Genomic DNA, 18,586 nt, shown 5'->3' with positions numbered 1-18,586 from the left:
AAAGATGATTAGAAAATTTCTCAATTTAATTATTTTTAATGAAAAAAGTAAAATAAAAAATAATTCTATGTCCCACTTCTTGCCTCCCTCTTGGTTTGGTTTTGGTTTGTGTTCTCTTGTAGTAATTTGGAAGTGACTGTCATGATTGCCTAAGGTTGAACTTGGTTTTCATGTCACAGTCTCAACAGTATTTCAAAGCGACTCTTTGCTTCTCAGGCTCTCTGCCCTCTCTGCTACAGTTTGTCAAGCCAAACAACAGCTGCATTAGTAGCTGGAAATCATTGCTTTTCACTTGCTGGAAAACCCTGATTTCTCTCTTTTGACTATTTGAATGGCATGAAAGAGCCGAGGTTGTTTGACATCTGAGAGGAGGTGGTACAGATGAGGATCATTTCAAGGGGTCTTTGGGGGAAGTTTTTGCCTTTCAGGGGTGACAAACACAGTTTTTTGCATTCTCTGTTGTGGAGTCTTGCCAGTTTCAGTGTGACAAGAAGACCGTTATTAAAATCTCAGAGAAGACTTCCCTGATTCCCACAGTATTCCTCTGATGCCGTTTTGGCTCAAGGAGAAGGTTCAAGAAGGTGTTACCTTCAGGTAATGCTGCAAGGAGGCAGGGTGCTGCATACAGATTACCACCATGAGTAAACCCATTATTAAATCCAATGTACAAAGACTGCCTAGCAAAAAAACCTCAGCACTTCTTTATAGTTGTCCGGTTGCCTACTCATTTCAGACTGTAATTTATGCTTTTAATTTTCTCAGATTGCTGTGGATGCTTGTGCGCCCACAGCCAACACTCTGGTTCAGTCAACACTTCTTGTTTAAAGAGTAAGTAATTCCTTTTCCTGTCTCATACAGATGATGAAGAGGTCTCCATTAGTGCAGATCCTGAGCCAGCTGACCTCCCGGAAAGCCCTGTGAACAACCCCACGGAGGAAAGCCTCGGTGAGCCTCCATGCATCAACACAGTGACCTCAGAAAGTACAGCTCCAGAACAGCTAAATGGATACAGTGTGAACAGTGTCGATAGCCCAGGGGCTGTCAAACCACCTGGGGAAGTCAACCAGAACAGCTTAAATGAAGAGCTAGCAGGAGATGGGGAGGTTGATGCGGTGCCAGTTCCTGAGCCCTTGGAATCCATCCCAGGAGAAGTACTGCCTTTGAGTGCTACGGACATCATGGAGCAGTCGGATCTGACGGCTTGCATGTCTCCTCCTGAGCCTGAAGTTAGGGAAAATAACAAAGTCAATTCTGGTATTCAGGGAGATGGTGGAGTCTTGACCAGCATAGAATCAGTAGATATTGATGAGGTGAGTGCAGATGTGCATGCTGGCAAAGACCTAGAGAAGAGTCAGGATGAAGAAGAAGAAGGGGCTTCAGCCCAGGAGGAGGAAGACAACAAGCTACAACTTAGGACCACAGCAAAGAGGAAAAACAGGCCGTGCTCCCTGCCTGTGTCTGAACTTGAGACAGTCATAGCTTCAGCTTGCGGTGAGCCAGAGACCCCTCGCACGCACTACATACGGATACACAACCTGCTCCACAGCCTGCCCTCGGCACAGATGAGCAGCGATGGGGAAGAAGAGCAAGATGGTGGCAATGGCAGGGAGAACGATGAGGAGTCTACTGTCAAGGAGGTGATGGATAAGGAGGTGGTCAGTGAGAGTGAGACCGTGGCAGCAGAGCCGCCTCTGGAGAACGAGGCTGAAGAGAACTTCAGCCAGAGCACGGTGCCTCCTGGGACCTTGGATGAGCAACTCTCTGACATGAATGATGGGCTGTTGGATGGGGAATCCCTCCGGACAGGAAGTGAGAGCGAGTCGAGCTCCAGGCCCAATGGTGACAACGAATGTGAGGCGTGTGACACCTCCTGCTACAGCCCCTCCTGCTACAGCACCTCCTGCTACAGCACCTCCTGCTACAGCACTTCGTGCTACAGCACCTCCTGCTACGACAGTAACAACCGCTTCTCCAGCCACACGCGCTTCTCCTCCGTCGACAGTGCAAAGATTTCCGAGAGCACGGTCTTTTCCTCTCAGGATGATGATGAGGAGGAGAACAGTGCTTTTGAGTCAGTGCCAGATTCAGTGCAGAGCCCTGAGCTGGACAGGGAGCAAGTGGATGGCTCCTCCCAGTGGCCAGATGAACTAGTAGCTCATGGTGGGAACCCACAGAGAGCCACAGAGGGTCTAGACACCCCAGTAGCAGGTCCAAGCAGCAGAAGAGAAGGTTAGATCCTGAGAACTGGTGCTCTGGGTGACCCTGATTATCTAGATGTCACAGAAGGCATCAGATAATTGAGGTTTCAGCTCATGGTTTATTTCTTACAAACTCAGGGGCTGTGAGCTGGGCCAGATATAAGGGAGGGTTGCATAATTGAGCCTGTCCTTAAAAATCCCAACAAAACCAACTAAATCAGGTAGGGATCCATATATGTGAATTACTGTACATATACATGCATCATTGTAAAATCAAGATCAGTTACTTTAGTTGTGTGGCAGATCAGCATTATCACATCCACCAACTCATTCCTTTTTTCCTAAGATTTTTCCATATCACATGTCTGATGTGCTGCCATGTCTCTTATGGTGAGAAGACCAGCTTGTGCTTGTTAAAGGGCAGATATGCTGATTTGCACCACATAAAGGTTTGGGCCAGTTTCTGTAAATGTTTGTTAGCCATACATAGTCATAAGCTCTTACAAACACAGTTTTCAAGCCCCATTTGTTCCAATTCTCCAAGTGTCAAACAAATGTACCTCAAATATCACAGATCATAGGGAAGCTCAAAAGAGATTTATATTTTTTCTTAGATACTTTGGAAATTTCACTATATTAAACAAAATTCTCATATCCGTATCCTTTCCTAGAGATAGAATATACTTAATTTTTTTTTTTTTTTGCCTTTGTAATTTAGGTACTGTTTTTTCCAATCCCTTAACAGTTACTTTAAGTCCCCCCTTTGGTAACTCCTTTCATGCTCACTGCAGTAACATGAAGAGGGGCAGTTGCAGTTGATCACTCCTCTCTTTTTGAGCTAGTGTACAATTTTTCTCCAGCTGAAGTAGTAAAGGACTCAGCTGCAGCTCAGGAGTATGCAGCAAGGTCAAGAGGTAGTCTTTGCACTCCCTAATTCTGAGTCATCTGTCTCCCTCTGTAAGTGACACCAAATTAAAATGGCAGCAGAAGGATAACCTATTTAGGTATCGCTGAGGAACTCCAGCCAAAGCATTCATCTGTGTTTTCCTTCTCCATTCCCAATTAATTTACTCACAACTTGCTTCACCACAGACCCTACCCCTGCAGAAAAAATTTACACCAGCCCATGTAAATACTTTGTAGACAGCTGGGACTAGGGAATTACTGAGTCTGTAGAGCAGAATCTAGTACAAATCATTAAATTTTCAGAAGTACACAGGCATAGACACCCAGCTTCCTTCCTTGCAGGCGAGAGCCTTTGCTTGTGAACAGCATTTACATGCTAGTAGAGCTAAGGGGGCACGAGCTTCTATATGTGTGAGATCATATGTGCAGGTTTGGTGGTTGTTTTGAACTGTGTGAGCTTTTGATAGGGGATGTGGTGGGAGAGGGTGTCATCTGCATATGGATTCAGTACAGTACAGCACCAAGAGTTGAGCCTCTGTAAAGGGGAGGCTCTGCAGTGTCCGTGGTGGCTTTGCCTTGTTTAGCCGAGCGTGTGTCTGAAGGGCACCCAGCTCTTAGCACTCTCTCGGTGTCCCTGGGGTGCCTCAGTCAGTGTGCATGTTGTTCCATGGCTTGGCAGCTGTCACAAATCCAGTAGACGTGGTCACCTCCACCCACTCCAGGTGACTGATGCTACCATGATTCCGCTGGCTTGGCGTAACTATCTTGACTAGGGGAGAGTCAATTGTGGTGAGGTAAGTAAAGAAACATAGGTGGGTGATCTGGTAGTCGGTGCTACACCTGTAGTAACAGCACAATTTTTAAGGCTGTGAGAGATGGACTTTTAGCACTGAGTCATAAACTTACGTAACTCTGCTGTCTGTTCAAAACATGCAGCAGATACATCTGTGAGATACGCCTATACACAAGTGGTTTAATGAAGGCATTTAACAGGCCATACGGTATCATCAGAGCACCTAGAAGGGGGAGTATTTTTATCTAAGTGATTTTTCTCATTTCTGAGAGGTGTGAGGTTTTTCACAGTTTTATACAAAATTGGCTTCTGCATTCTGGCTGTTGGTTTTTTTAAGGGAAAAAAGTATTTAATTTTTTTTTTTTTTTTTTTTTTTGGTAAATTTGTTTTTGCATTTGATTGGTATATGTTTAGGGATCTTTACAAAATGTTCATTCTTTGGCTGTTAAGATTATAACATTAAAGAGAGTTAACCAGCTGGTATATAGTGAATTTGGCTTAATTTTCCAGAATCACCAGAACCATTCAGCTTAATATATCTTTTTTCCATAAGCTGCATCTTTCTGATTCAAGTAAATATTATGTTTATGCAATTCGGAGTGTATCTGTATTAACAAGCCAAGCTGGAAGTTATAGTCAAAAACTGTTACCACTCAGTATGCAAATATATCCATTAGTAAGATAAATCGTCCTGGTTTCTAAGATTTTAGAGACAAGGCAAGAAGGAATCTTTATTCTGGAACCTGTGAAGTTTTAGCATGTTAAGTCTAAGATATGGAATACTTTTTCATCCCTACTAGAGTGTCTTAGTTTCTTAAAGGATTCTGTGAGCATTGACTTGATCTTAAGGTACTTGTTCCTCTCAACAGAATGTGAGTTTGGACATTTACTTAGGTTTCATTTATTTCATATTTAAATATGGCAGGGTAATTGAAACGAGACAATCTTTAAGGTCCATTCCAATCCAAGCAATTCTATATATGGACATATATACAATGCTAGTGTTTAAAAACTTACTCTGCACTGTATCCTGTGTGACTATTTTTCTCTTTCCTCTTCTTCTTCTGCTTCTTCTTCTTTCCCTCTTCTCTATCTTAGGTCTTCCTTCCTTATCTCAGATCCTGACTATATCTCACTATCTTTTATCCTTCTCTTCTACCACCTGTCTCCTACCTGTTTCTGGTCCTTCTCTCATTCTCTCTCCTTCAACCCAAGATGGACTCCTTGAATTTTGAAAAATACCCATGGAAGGGGATGATCTTCTGCTTTGCAGGGACTGCAAAATCCTGCCTTTACAGTCTACATATGCAGCCATTGATCTTTTTGAAAAGGAGAGAAAGATCCAAGGCAGCTTTTAGCCTTTTATTCCACTGATGGAATGAGTAAAAAGTTGGAACCAGGATTTTGCATGTTCCTGCCAGTTGCTGCAGAAGCTTGAGCTTAGTTGTACATGAACAGTATTTCTCAGAGATCAAGCCTGATTCTTCTATCGCTTACACTTGTGTGTCTGTGAGTCCAGAATCTGGCCCATAACACTTCAGCATTGACTCAAGAGACTTGCCTGCATTATTTTAATACTTCTTTGCCTTATGATTTTGCCTTCATTAAAATAATGCCTTGAAAATAGGAATACCCAGAGATGCTAGTACATCAGGTTAACCTATTTTTAAAATAATCACTTGTTTTACAGTAGCACATTTTTTGAACCACATTGTAAAAACAGTGAATGACTGTCAATGTCTTGAATATCTTGTCCATAGGTGATTGTCCTTTACTCCATAATTCTCAGCCAGTCAGCCAGCTTCCTTCTCTGAGGCCTGACCATCATCACTACCCAACTATCGATGAGCCTCTTCCACCAAGTAAGCTTTAGTTTTTTTATGTTATTGCATTTTTTCAGCTTTTCCTGTTAACTCAAACAGTGTAGAGGTCAGTATGTCTTTCTGAAGAACCCTGTGTGTTCTGTATATACGTTCTCCAGAACCCAAGCAATATGCCTTTTTGTTTCCCTTATTTGATCCTGACTTCAAATGTTGTCATGTTGTTTTGGACGAGCTCCATAACCTCCCTCTCTGCCTTCGTTCATCTTCTTCCCTGAAATGAAAATATTATTCTGTTTTTCCAGTCAGTGTGTTCTGACTTGAATGACTGGGATCTGTCAGTTGTTCTGGAAGCCTGGCTGTAAGGCTTTCTGTATGGTGTATCAGCAGAGTACTCTGATTTTTCTGTAATGTTTGTCTCCAGGTTTTCTGTAACCAACTTCAAAGATGGTTTGGGATGGCAGTCCCTGTGGTCTGTCACATCTGCATGCAGGTCCAGCAGCAGCCCTTTCACAGCGAGGATGCTCCTGGGACAGACAGGTCCAAATCTGAACCAAACCAGCAGAAGTTGGGAAAAAGCAGCTTATGTACAGTGGTCTTTTTATACTGTCTTTGGATTTGATAATCCGTGAACTTTGTGTTCATTATGCACTGCAGTGGAGCCCACACTTGCATTGAATAAAAGTGAGAGGGTTTTGAATAGTGTGATAGACTAGCAGCCTGATAATACGGGATTTTTAACACCAAAGCAGCTGCTGGAGTTGTTTTTACTCGTCTCTGTAGCCTTTTCTCTGGGGATTCCCGGAGGATTTCCCCGCTCCTGCACTGGCGTTCGGTGCCCAGCAGAGCGCACTCTGTGCCCTGCATCGTGCGGCCCATCGCCTTCAGCGGAGCGCAGGATTTCACAGCCTGAAATGTGCCGGGCCTCGCAAAAACAACCGGGCGCACAAACAAAGCGCTCTGTTTGCTTCAAAGCCCGAGACGGGAACACACTTATTTGGCCTATGGTGCCCTTGACAAATAATTCATCATTTGCCAACCATGCTGTCAGTATTCCCTGAGCTGAAAATAGCCCCGGTGCTGGCGTCAGCCGCACAGTAGCATGAATGATTCAAATGCCTTCAGCCCAATAAAGTCTTTTCAGAGTCCCACTGTGGCTTGCCAGTGAGTGATGAAATGGGAACGGTTACCTCTGTAACAGGGAAATATTTCTCTTCCTCCCACTCTTACCGCAACACTTTGTGGATTGGGCACATTCCCTATTAGATGACTTAATGATAGCACACCAACACCAGCTCAGGTAAACAGAATATACTGTAAATCTATTCCATGTTCTTCAGCACCAATTTAATACAATTTTTCCTCTTTCTTATAGTTATCCTCAAAAGGCAAGTATTTCTACCATTAGTTTTCTCAAGTGTTTTCACAACGGGGTTTAAGGACATGAAATGCAGTCTGTGATGATAAAGTACAGAAGCAATATCCCTTTGTAGGATTTTGTTTCAGCATTAGCATATAACACCATTTTTACAATAAAGGCTGACACTCTCGGCTTAAATATACTGATCTTAATAGGAGTAGATATACTAAGTTAACTTTGAGTGGACAAAGAAGTTGAATTGAATAATATAATTTAGGAAACTGATTTCCAAAAACTCTCCATGGAATTTTACTTTAATTTCAAAAGGAAAACTATATCCTTAATCTAGAAATTTTTCTTCTCCTTAAATTCAGTATCGCTATCTCAGTGCCTTTAATAACTCCTAATCCTAGATTAATAGGTCTTCAATCATGTGAAAGGAGAGAACTTTATATTTTAAACCCAAGTTATATGATCAAAGCTAGCTTACTTCTCATGGGCAATGTTGGCTTCCATCTATAAGTAGAGGTGAAGGTAATGTGCCAGTGCTGCAAGTTCAGTGTTGACTGATTTTATTTAGGTCATGGAGAATCTTCTGACCAGTCTTCTTTCTCTTTTGAATAGTTTTCTGAATAGCTTGATTTCATCATAACCCCACAACAGCTGGCCTTGAGGCGGAAATTTAATTTCAGACAGTTTTATTTGGGAAAATGAAGAGAAGAGACTCCTTATTTATGTAGGAGTTTCCTAATGACCAGTCTGAAGGCTAAGCCTGATACGAGATTAACAGAAGATTTGTGGTGTTTGCATGGCCTCATGACGGCATTACCAGTCACCCCTTATTATGCCTGTGTTTGGAAACCCTACAGAACCGAAGCCAAGAAAAATACACGTGCCCAGTTCAGAGCTGTGCTTTGCCAAAGGTGTGGCTGAGCTTGGAGAGGAAAAGACAATGCATTTTCTTTGCCCTCATGATCCTGCCAGAAAAAGTTGCATCTTCTGATACAAATCAGAGCAGTTTCAGAGGCTGCTGTGAAATATGACTTGGCTGATGGAGGGGGATCACTGGAGAGCAGAACCAGTACTCTCACATCCCTGGCCCATGCTCTAGCATGCTCTTACTGTGAAGGTTAGATAGAGGTTAGTCCTCGTAGTAGTCACAGTCTTATTTTACCTGGAAAACTTAACAAAAGACCCTGAGGAAATTTGGCTGCTTCCTAGATCATCTTTACCCCTAAAGTAGCATGAAGGGACTTGAGCACAGCTTGGAAGCAGAGTTCTGCCTGTCTGTTCACCTGTCAGTCTGTTTGTCTCACTGTGCAGGTATCTATCCATCTGTCCATAAATCTGGTATCGTATTCAGGGAGCTTCAGGGACTTGTGTGACTCGCAGGCTGTCTTGTGGGAAGGTAGGAAGTTCACCTGCTACCTGCGTACAACTAAAGTTGTACCTGCCACCCTCTGACAGCCTTGCCAAGTAACCAAAAGGAGTTACTCAGCTGACTAGAAATGCTATTGAAAGAAGCATGAGACACACAGTTTATAAAATTTTAGCATGCCAGTGTCAGCCCATGGTTTCAGGTGGACATACCTGTAAAGCAGTGAATAAAGCAACCCTCACTGACAGGTGTAGTTTGTGTCTGTACATACTGCTGCTGTATGTCTGACACATCCAACAGAGATAGCCTTCCTGAAGTCATAATTCACTCTGACCTCATGTTTTCACTGTGATCTCCAAGCTCTGGACAAGCTCCCTTACTCCTAAGTTTCCAAATATCATGCTTAGAAGCTTAGGAACTCTAAGTTGTATTTAATTAGTGCAAAACAGCCTGTAGACCTCATGGTGCACAGGGATCTATTATAAAATCTTGGTAGGCTGTGTAACTGTGTAGACTTGGTTGGCTGTGTAATAATATTTATTCTTGCTAAGTGTTCATCAGCAGGCTTTGGACCAATATGACCAATTGGTATCTTCTGCAAGCTGTCTAGAGCATGCTTCTACAGCACTGTCTACAAGCTTCTAATTCCCTGTCGACCTATGTCATTCTTAACTTGTTACGAGGTGTGGAGTGAGGGCTAGGATTTGTTCTTTGCCAGAAAACAGCAAGGAAAATTAAGATCTTCATGATGTTGAGCTGAATCATCTTTGATCTGGTCAAGGTTATTTCCTTGAGGATACCACAGATAATGCATAGCTCCAGAAGGGCCATTTCCTACCCCCAGTGGTGCACCTGCCACCAGTGCCAGCATGCTCAGCAAGGCTCTGGCCTTCGACCTGCCTTATGTGTCAGTCTGATTTACCTCAATGTGCATATGTTCTATTTGATGTGCTTTTTTCACTGTCTTATGTTCTTGACGTGGTTTTCACAAAGCTGTGATCTTGTTCTTGAAACAGCTACCACATCCTTGGGAAACTTTACTTGGAGGAGGAAGAGAGAGTCCTCTCCTTAAATAATGTAGTGATTTTCACAGTGAGAGATGCTGCATGTGTGCCCATGGTGTGACTATAGGGTTTGTGTCTTTAAGGACTCTGGTAGCTTTGAAAGAAGCAATGCATGTGTTTATGGCTCTTCTTGTCTTGGAGTCTTACAGAAAATTTCTCCAAGGACTCCCAGCACCCATCTTTTAAGGTCTGTGGGATTCAGCTGTCAGGGGCAGGCAGCTAGCCATGGTCTTCAGCCAGCCTACACTTGCCTGGGATAAAATATGGGAAGTAGGTTTAGTCGGGGCCAACATTCAAAGGATGGGAACTGATCATGAAGGATAGGTTTCCAAATATAGTAGGAAAAGGTGCAATTTCCGTCCTGCTCTTAGAGAATAGGAAATGAAATACATAAAGTATGAAATTCAGATGATCCTGAATTTGATCATAGAAAACCATAGGAGGAGAGAACTCGTCAGGGAAGATGGTATCATAGTAAGAATATGGAAATATGAGGAAGTGTTTGCCCTCAAAGGTAATCACCATATGTGGATTTGTGTGTGAATGCAAGTGAGGTTTGCATTCTAAGCTTGTGTAGAAAGTATGTGCATGTATTTACATAGATGTGCCATCAGCTGATGGGTCATGTGGAAATATGAAACTAGCAAGCCTAATTTATTCCACTTCTCCATTCATTCCAACCAGTTTGACACGTGGCTTTGCTAGCTAACTCACTTCTGAATTTCTTCTGTTACAAACTCTATTTTTTTATCAACATTACCATTTTCCACAAGCCATCATATACCAAATAATTTTTAGTTTTGAATCATGGGAGAAAAATAACAGTAGCAGGAAACAATAATGATAGAAGGCTCAATATTATTCTGCAAACTCTCAATCTAGTTTGCATTCATCACAGCAGTTCTCTGTTTAGAGAGATTTCTAAGGTATGTCCAAAGAGTCTGTGATCAGTTTTCAGTGAAGTCTTTAATTGCTGTATGCTGTCCTTTGAAGCCACTTAGCAAAAGGAAGAGAAATAAAGCATATTTGTTCTGAAACATAACAAAAAATAAATGGGATTTGCCATGTTAGCTCAGATGTAATCTTCATGTAAGTGTCGGTTCTTTGTGGCTACTCCGACCTGCAGTGAATTCAGTCAAACAATATCACAAAATGAAAAATTAACTCATTCTTTTAAAAATGTAGCCCCTGTGTGTCACTAGTTTTTCATGTGCTGTGGTAGTGAACTCCATGGCCTACCTGTGTGCTGCGTACGAAATGTTTCTGTATATGCATATTCTGCATATATGTATATATAGACAAGCAAATAATAGATACGCACACCTGAATGTGTACTTTGAATATATACACATGGTATGTATTGCATGTAGGCTATATATGTATATATATATATAGTATCTCCTGTGTGTATATACCCTGTCTATGTGTGTGTGCCTGTATATACCTCCCACACGCAGGCTTTCTGGAAGGCATCCCACTGACAGCATCATCCCTTCCTTTTGTTCCAACCCTAGATTGGGAAGCTCGGATAGACAGCCACGGGAGAGTGTTCTACGTGGACCATGTCAACCGCACCACCACGTGGCAGCGGCCCACGGCCGCGGCAACGCCCGACGGCATCCACAGGTCGGGCTCCATCCAGCAAATGGAGCAGCTGAACCGCCGGTGAGCCTTGGCACTGGGAGGGGAGGGACTGTTCTTCCAAGGCATGGGGTCACTTCTGCTGCTTAGCTGTAACAGTGCTGTTGATGCGTCAGCACCTGGTGCTGTGCTGCAAAGCTTTCCGGGACCTGGCTGGAATTGCTGCCGTGTCCGTGAGGCGTTTCTACCCAGGCTAATTAGGCCTGTTGAAAGGTCTGTCTCCTTTTCCAGGGCAAAGCCCTGCTCTAATAGCACCGTGCACATTTCTAGAGGTAGACAGGTCTGCTTAGTGTTGCATTGGGCCCTGTAAATCTGTCAGTTCATTCATACCTCTTAACGTCATTTATATTTTAGCTTTGTTTGACTAGTCCACACATAGATTTGTTCATCATTTTCTTCTCATGCTCACTTTTTAGACTGAATTTAAAAGGAAAGAAAAAAAATAAACAGTTGGTCAGAAATCTTCCATTTTTGCTTAAAAAGAGGGTTTGGGGTTTTTTTTAAATTCTCTTCTTACTATAATGGCGCCATTTCTAGAAAAGGATAAGCAAAACTGAAATTATATTTTAATTATAGCCTGTAAAATGCCACAAAAGTTTTTTGGCTTTTTCTTTTGTGCTTAGAGGAAGATCTGCAGCTGAGAGAAGGATGCAGACTTTAAAAGTGCTCTTTTCAGAGTACTTTGAATAGTTTGGGAGCTGCTGTGCCCTGAATGAGGCAGTCTGGGAGAACTGGGCCAACTTAAACTGACACCTTCAAAACGCTCTTGAAGAATAATCCTTTTTTACCAAAATGCATTATTTTGAGTAGTGTTTCATAGCATGTATTATGTCTTGCAGAAATGAGAGAACCTGCCCAGTATTTGTTTTCATTATAGGTTTGCACATAAGCCTCAAGCTGCCATGTTAATATAAAAAAATAAAATAAAAAAAAAACAAAAGCAAAACAAAAAAAACCCCGTAAGAAAGTGAATGTTTAATGTAGATTCTTGTAAAGGATTTACATGACTTCTCTGCCATTTAGCGGTGGTCTTCAAGAGGGATTTTAGCCATGTCAAAGTTCAGACTATTTGGCTACCACTTTAAAAAGTTATCTGCCACAGAAACCAGAAAGCTGATGTGGAGATAGATCCTTTTTTTTTTACCTTTTTTTTTCTTTTTTTCTTTTTTTTTCCTTTTTTTTGAGGTTGAGCTCATGGAAGTGCAGAACAACCATGAAAGGAATAAATGTTTATAAGAGTGATTTACCATTCTGTTATTTAGAGCAGGTTAGTCATTAAACCAGCTATCACAGCAGAAACTGAAGCGTAGGCATCGTCTTTGTGACCTCCTTCCCTCATATTATTCAGTGTTTTCATGTAGGCTGTCTGTCTTGGGTATTATTTGATTATCACTGGTTTGGGTTGGGAATTGAGACTTAATAAGATTGATATTCTTTGAATCTCTCCGTTTTTAGTATTCATATATCCAGTTACAAAGGGAGAAGCATGGAGTTTCAGCAGTGGCTGAAACTGAATCTCTACTTATGCAAATTCCATTGGAGACTGCAGTTTATTAAACGTGAAATGTCATGACTTCTTGGGACTAAGGAAAAAGCACCTCTCTGCAAGGAGCTCTGTTGATTTGAGAAGTTGAATACAAAGATCTTCTATTGTTACCTGTGAACTTTTCCTAAGATACTAATGAAGGGGATTCATACTGAATCTCCTGAGCATTTGCCCAGTGGCAAGTAATTTTTGTAGCTTTAACCTGGCTGTTATAATTTTTAAAGTTATTCTAGTCCTAAATCTAATTTCAGGTATTTCATGTCTCCACATTTCAGGAATGTCAGGATAGCTACTTTTCATAGTTATTATCAACACCCCTGAGGACTGGACTTTGTTTTAAGCCCTCATTTCGGAATTCTGTTTTGTTGTGTTTCAAACTTAATGATTTGAAATGTTTTTCTGCAAACACACCTGAGAGCCATTTTAGGTGCGGCAACAGCAAAAATAGACTTGCTGATAGAACTAGCAGCAGCCTGAACTTTTGCTCTAACCTCAAACAAAATTTGGACTCAACATCACTCCGCAGTTTGAAAAACCTCGGTGACTTTTCTTTAAAACAAATTTACTTTTTTTTTGGCTTCCTGGTTTAATTTGTGTAAGGGAATGGAAAGACCAAAATATTACAAGGAAGCTTGGTATTTCCAGCCCAGCCAAAACCACAAACTTTGGAAATTCAGCTTGAAAAAAACCCCATAGCTGTGATTAAACCTAGTCCTGCTTTCCTTCTGTGCCCCAAGCTTCCCTTTAGCTGTACGGGCCACTTGAGAATACAGGGAATGCAAAACTGGAATCCAGGTGCTGGGCAAACACCAAAGAAACATCCATGCTTCTAATTTTAAAGGCTCTTGCTCATTTTCTGGAGCACTACCTGACTTGCTTACTTGTTGGTCAGGTAGATAACAGCCCTTGTTGTTCAAGTTCTCTTGAAAGGATACTTTGCAGCATATGTATGTCTAGACTTGTCTTTGCATTAGTTTGAAAGATAATAATCAACATAAGAAATTACAACCATCATGATTAGGACAGCCACAGTGTGGTATTTCTAAAGCTCCATTTCTTTGACAAATCACTTTGAAAGGAGACAAATTTCCAGAGGCATTCATTCCCATAACTTTTGCACTTCCAATGTTTTCTCCAATTACTTTGGCATTTTTGGGTATTTATATAAGGTGATTTTATAGTATTGAGATGCAAAAAAAATGCATAGCCTTTTGTTGGCATACAGCTGCTGTTGCTCTTTGAGGTTTGCCAGTGGGGATTTTCTACCATCTAATTAAATTGAAGGTACAGGGTTTTTCTATATGTGTGCTTATATCCCTTGATTATATGAACTTGGGGGATTTTGTGGTTGGTTTTTCCTTTCCTTTCTATTCCATGTGGGTGTTGTAAAACTCCTGCAGTACTGGAATGGAAAGTTCATTCAGTTGCCTGCCGTCAAGTGAATAAAGCTGCAAAATGTAGGTCTAAAACTAGAGGGTTTAAAACTGCAGTAAATCCATGCTGTTGCAAAACCTGCTATCAGAATTTCTTTGTAAAGATGGATGTTTTCTTAAACTATCAAAATATGCACTAAATGTAGCTTTAAATGACTTTGAGCACTGGAGGGAGACGCATAGCATTGTGAAAGTTTAGTATAAATCTATTAAAACTTTAATTATTTTTTCTTAATTATCTCCAGCCCTTTCGCTTAAGATTGGCTTGCAGTGAGCTACTGGAGATTATGTCTTTTGAGATATCAAAAAGCCAAACCCTAACTCTTGTCTTTGATGATCCTGTGTCACTTTGAGGACCTTACTCATGGCTAACTTCTATTTGGAATAAAGTGTGCATTAACAAATAAAGAGACAGAAAGTAAGTAAAAATCTCTAAGTCAGATCTTGAGCTGAGGAAAGCAAGGAGTGTAAGTCAGAAAAACTAAAGACAAACAATGCTGGATCACATTAAAAGAAGGCAGCAAAGCCATCCTCTTTCAAATATGTACAGAAATACCATGAAGAAAGAAGGATTAAAAATATCAGGATGGAATAAAAGCTAGTTAAAATAATTAAGAAGGTCTGTTTTCTAGCTTTGCTTTTCTTTCTCTTTCTAGTTCTTTCTTTCTTATTATGCTTTCTTTTTCTTCTCTCTTTCTGTACAAAATGCATTTATGATACACGTAAGACATGTTCATAATTTGCCAGTAGAACCTAGAAAACATGTTCACCAATTCATCTGTCACTATGAGTGAACAAGTTAAGGAGAATTTGATTTCTGTAGTGTGAATTCATAACACTCCAGGCTATTAGTTCTTCATCAGGAAAAGATGATTTATTTACAGGATTCAGGACGCACATCCAGTAATTTAATAAGAAAGACTGAAGGTTACCCAATGCATCACAGGGTTGGTCCTTACGTCATTGGTTATGCTTCCATAAGGCTAAACAAGAGGAGGAACCATGATCCACCTCTAGTTTTGGGTTCCAGGTGTCCAGATGTTTTAAAGGGAAGCAGCAACATGCAGCATAAATATGTGTTTAAAGTTTGAGTATTGCTGACTCGGCACCCGCTGTGGCTGTTTGTTAGTCACTGAGAAATGCCAAGTTTGCAGAGTGCTGGCTGGCCCAAGTGTGAGCAGCTGCACCAGCTGCAAGGGAAGAGTCAGCTGTGCCCTTACTCTGTTGTACACAGAAGATGGAAATATTCGGTCATTCAGAAACAGTGCTGATTGTTAAAGCAGAAAGCAACAGAAGGCACCTCTGTTAACTAAATCTCATTGTTCCTTTCTATGAATGTATCTAGGTACCAAAACATCCAGCGAACCATCGCAACAGAGAGGACTGAAGATGATGCTGTGGTAAACAACAGGGTGGAGAGAGTTCCCACTGGAGGAGGAAGTGACTCTGAGGCAGAGCCTTCCCAGCCAAGCCCAGGTATGGGGCAGCAAAGCTTCTGAGTGGCATGTTCAGTGCCATTCTGTTCTGGGAAAATCTGCATTTCCAGGGACAACTGAACTTTTATTATACCAGGTTGAAAAACCTAATTAAAAAAAAAAAAAGGACCTGAAGATACAGTTTTTAGATGTGAAGCTACAAGCACAATGCTGGATACAACAGTTTCAGTTCTTTAACAATTACTAAGACCGACAAAGCATTTTTACCTTAGTAAACAGCCATTTGAAACTAAAATGAAAGAGACATTTTGCAACTACTAGGTGAATACTATTCACCTACTAGTTGCAAAAATACTCCTGTCTTATTTTTGTGGCCATGTGATTTGTAGCATGGGACATTTGCAGTTTATTTTTGCTAGGGTTGGCTTCTGCACTGCCACGTTTGCCCATGTGATTGCACCTGCAGCAGCCCTGGCGTCATGTATGAAATACTTGTGGTTTTTAAAGGTGTGGTTTTGTGATAGCTGTGAGCTGACCTAGGTGTGGATTGTCGCCAAAGAAGGCACAGCTGTCTTTTTGCTCACTACTAATTTATGTGGCAGGAGCCCATGCCAGAGTAGAGAACAGAACTGCCTGAAAAATAGCCTGGCTTCTTGTCCTTGTCGTTTACAGCCAGATTGGATCTTTCATCTGGCTTGTTAGATAAGGAACAAGAGTGAGGGTCACTACAAAGCAGAAGAGGAAAATGTGTACCCAAGGCAGGATGGGACGGCAGGGGTCTCTTCTACTCTTTTTGGTGGTAGTCACACTCCTACCAAAGATGTTTTCTCAAAACATTTGGGAAACCAAAGTCTTAAGTTTCAAGTAGGAAGCAATCAGTCTAGTGCCACTATGCAATTTGAGACCATGCAAAAATAACTCCCTGCTTTGTTAGCACCAGCAAAATGATTGACCAGTTGTCTTCCTCTGGATCACTCTTGCCTCCACTAAACTTTGTGTTCTGTATTGTCTGCCATGAGTAAATCCAACTTCTTGCTATCCTTTTGCCATCCCTCTGTAAATAGGATTGGTAATGAGAAAGAACCAGCACAGTGTCTACTTGAATTTTCTTAGTTTTCCATGTTGAATAGGAAAAAAATACATAGAGAAATAATAAAATTTTTAACAAGTTTAGAAAAATATTCTATTTTGCTTGTTTTGATGCATTAGGATTTTTAATTTGAAAATCAATTTTGGCCAAGGATGTTAAACATTTGATGCTCAAGTTTCCTTGCCATCTTTTCTATTGCAATTAAAGAGGGACTTCTACCTACAGTGGATCTTATAAGGAAAACCCAGTTGTCTATGTTAGGGAAGTGGAAATGAGGTAGACATTGAATTATTAGTATTTATGAGTAATGTAGCCATTACTTGTAATAGGTATAATCATTTAGTATCATAGACAATAAAATAGTAATTTAATAGGAGTTACCACCCCTAAGTATTTTGTTCAGTTTATTATTTACCATGCACTCTTTTGTTTTAAACCCAAAGAGCTAATCAGTGTGATAAATGTTACCATAAGTTATTAGGAAAAGGTTTTTGCTATATATAATTGCTTTGCTTTTGGAAAAAGACATCAATATTGTATAAAATTCCAAGAATTAGAAGGTCAATGATGGTGTAAACACATTAGGGAAAGAAAAAGCTGCAGTATTATACATTTGTTATTTGTCTTTTAATTTAAATGAAAAATATCAGAAGGAATACAAGTAAGGCACATTAATCCAGGTTCCAAGTCAGTATAAATCAGTTTAACTCCAGAAACTGATCCAGTCTGCAGTTTTCAATTGATAAAATAATGTATGCAGCAAGAAGAAAAAAGTTATAACTAATAAGAAAAAAAAAAGTGAATTTTATGTATTCTGTTGATGACAATCTGCATCCAATTTTCTTGGACTGCAAATAAAATGTAGTTTTATTTAAAAATGCCAGAACACTATAACAATAATTCAATGGAAGGAACAATTTTTCTGGTAGCTAAAGAGCATCAAGAGTTTCTACCTCTACAGAGTTACATTCTCAGTGCTCAGTTCTGCTCCTGTGCTTCATTAATTGATACAGATTAAAAATAATGCAATTGTGTTTGGTTTTGTTTTCTTTACCATACACGTCCCCAAAACCTTGTACTTGTCAAAACCAGTGCAATTAAAGTAGAGGGTAATGCTGGATTGGGAGATCAGATTTCTCAAAAATCAGCTGCAGGGGAAACCAGAATAGACCTGGGTGAACCAAACCATCAGCTGGTGAAAACTGCTGTGGTCACATTATACTTGGGGACAGCAGCAGACTTGACACAGAGTTTCATAAGCTGCAGTTCAGGAAACCATCCAGCTCCTGCACTGCATCATTAAGCATAAGGACATCCATCAGTTTGCTTGTCTTGGGAGTGCCAAGCTAAGTGCATTGGGCATGTGGTGGCCTTTTTATATCATCACTTCTGCAGCTGTTTCTGAAAGGTTAAATAATAGACTGTGCTTGCCACTACATTAATAAGATTCTATGTCTTGTTTTTTTGGGGTTTTTCTGTTCAGAGATTAGGAGGGAAGGTTCCCTTTCTCCTGTGAATTCTCAAAAAATCACCTTGTTGCTGCAGTCTCCAGCTGTGAAGTTCATCACCAATCCCGAGTTCTTCACCGTGCTGCATGCAAACTATGTGAGTAACTCTGATTTGCTCTCTCACACTACTGACTTTTGAGTCCCAGTGCTGTGTCCCAGACCTGCATGGAGAATGCACAGTGAATCTGAACTGTGTGACTTGGGGCTCAGGTGTCCTTTCTGAGCACCAGATCAGGTTGGGAAACTACAGCCAGGCTGCTCCAAGGAGGCTCTTGCTGAGATTCTGCCTCGCATGGAGTGTCCATGGTACAGAGCAGCTCATTAATGTTACCCTCCCAGAACAAGCTGGAACCCTTGGTTTCAGATTGGTTGATTCTGTTGTCTGTTGCTGCAGGCAGTGAAGTTGTTGCCTT

At 41.0% G+C, this 18,586-nt stretch overlaps 1 protein-coding gene across 7 annotated transcripts in view; it reads left to right on the top strand.

Annotated features, from left to right (window-relative positions):
- The window catches only part of HECW1 (HECT, C2 and WW domain containing E3 ubiquitin protein ligase 1), a 254,267-nt gene that overhangs the window by 180,228 nt on the left and 55,453 nt on the right, over positions 1-18,586 (top strand). For 4 of the 7 annotated variants that reach the window (XM_054273221.1, XM_054273218.1, XM_054273220.1 and 1 more), the window contains 5 exons: positions 859-2,229; positions 5,658-5,759; positions 11,034-11,184; positions 15,485-15,615; positions 18,149-18,270. In XM_054273221.1, coding sequence (XP_054129196.1) covers positions 859-2,229; positions 5,658-5,759; positions 11,034-11,184; positions 15,485-15,615; positions 18,149-18,270 — 1,877 coding nt within the window. The remainder of the gene's footprint in view (positions 1-858; positions 2,230-5,657; positions 5,760-11,033; positions 11,185-15,484; positions 15,616-18,148; positions 18,271-18,586) is intronic. The other 3 variants (XM_054273223.1, XM_054273222.1, XM_054273224.1) reach the window with 2 other exon arrangements.

Source organism: Melozone crissalis, unplaced genomic scaffold, assembly GCF_028551555.1.
Source record: "Melozone crissalis strain CALT ecotype California unplaced genomic scaffold, PUWL_Pcris_2 ptg000016l_1, whole genome shotgun sequence".
NCBI classification, from domain to species: domain Eukaryota; kingdom Metazoa; phylum Chordata; class Aves; order Passeriformes; family Passerellidae; genus Melozone; species Melozone crissalis.
The sequence above is the reverse complement of the archived record's forward strand: the minus strand, read 5'-3'. Positions and strand labels throughout refer to the sequence as shown.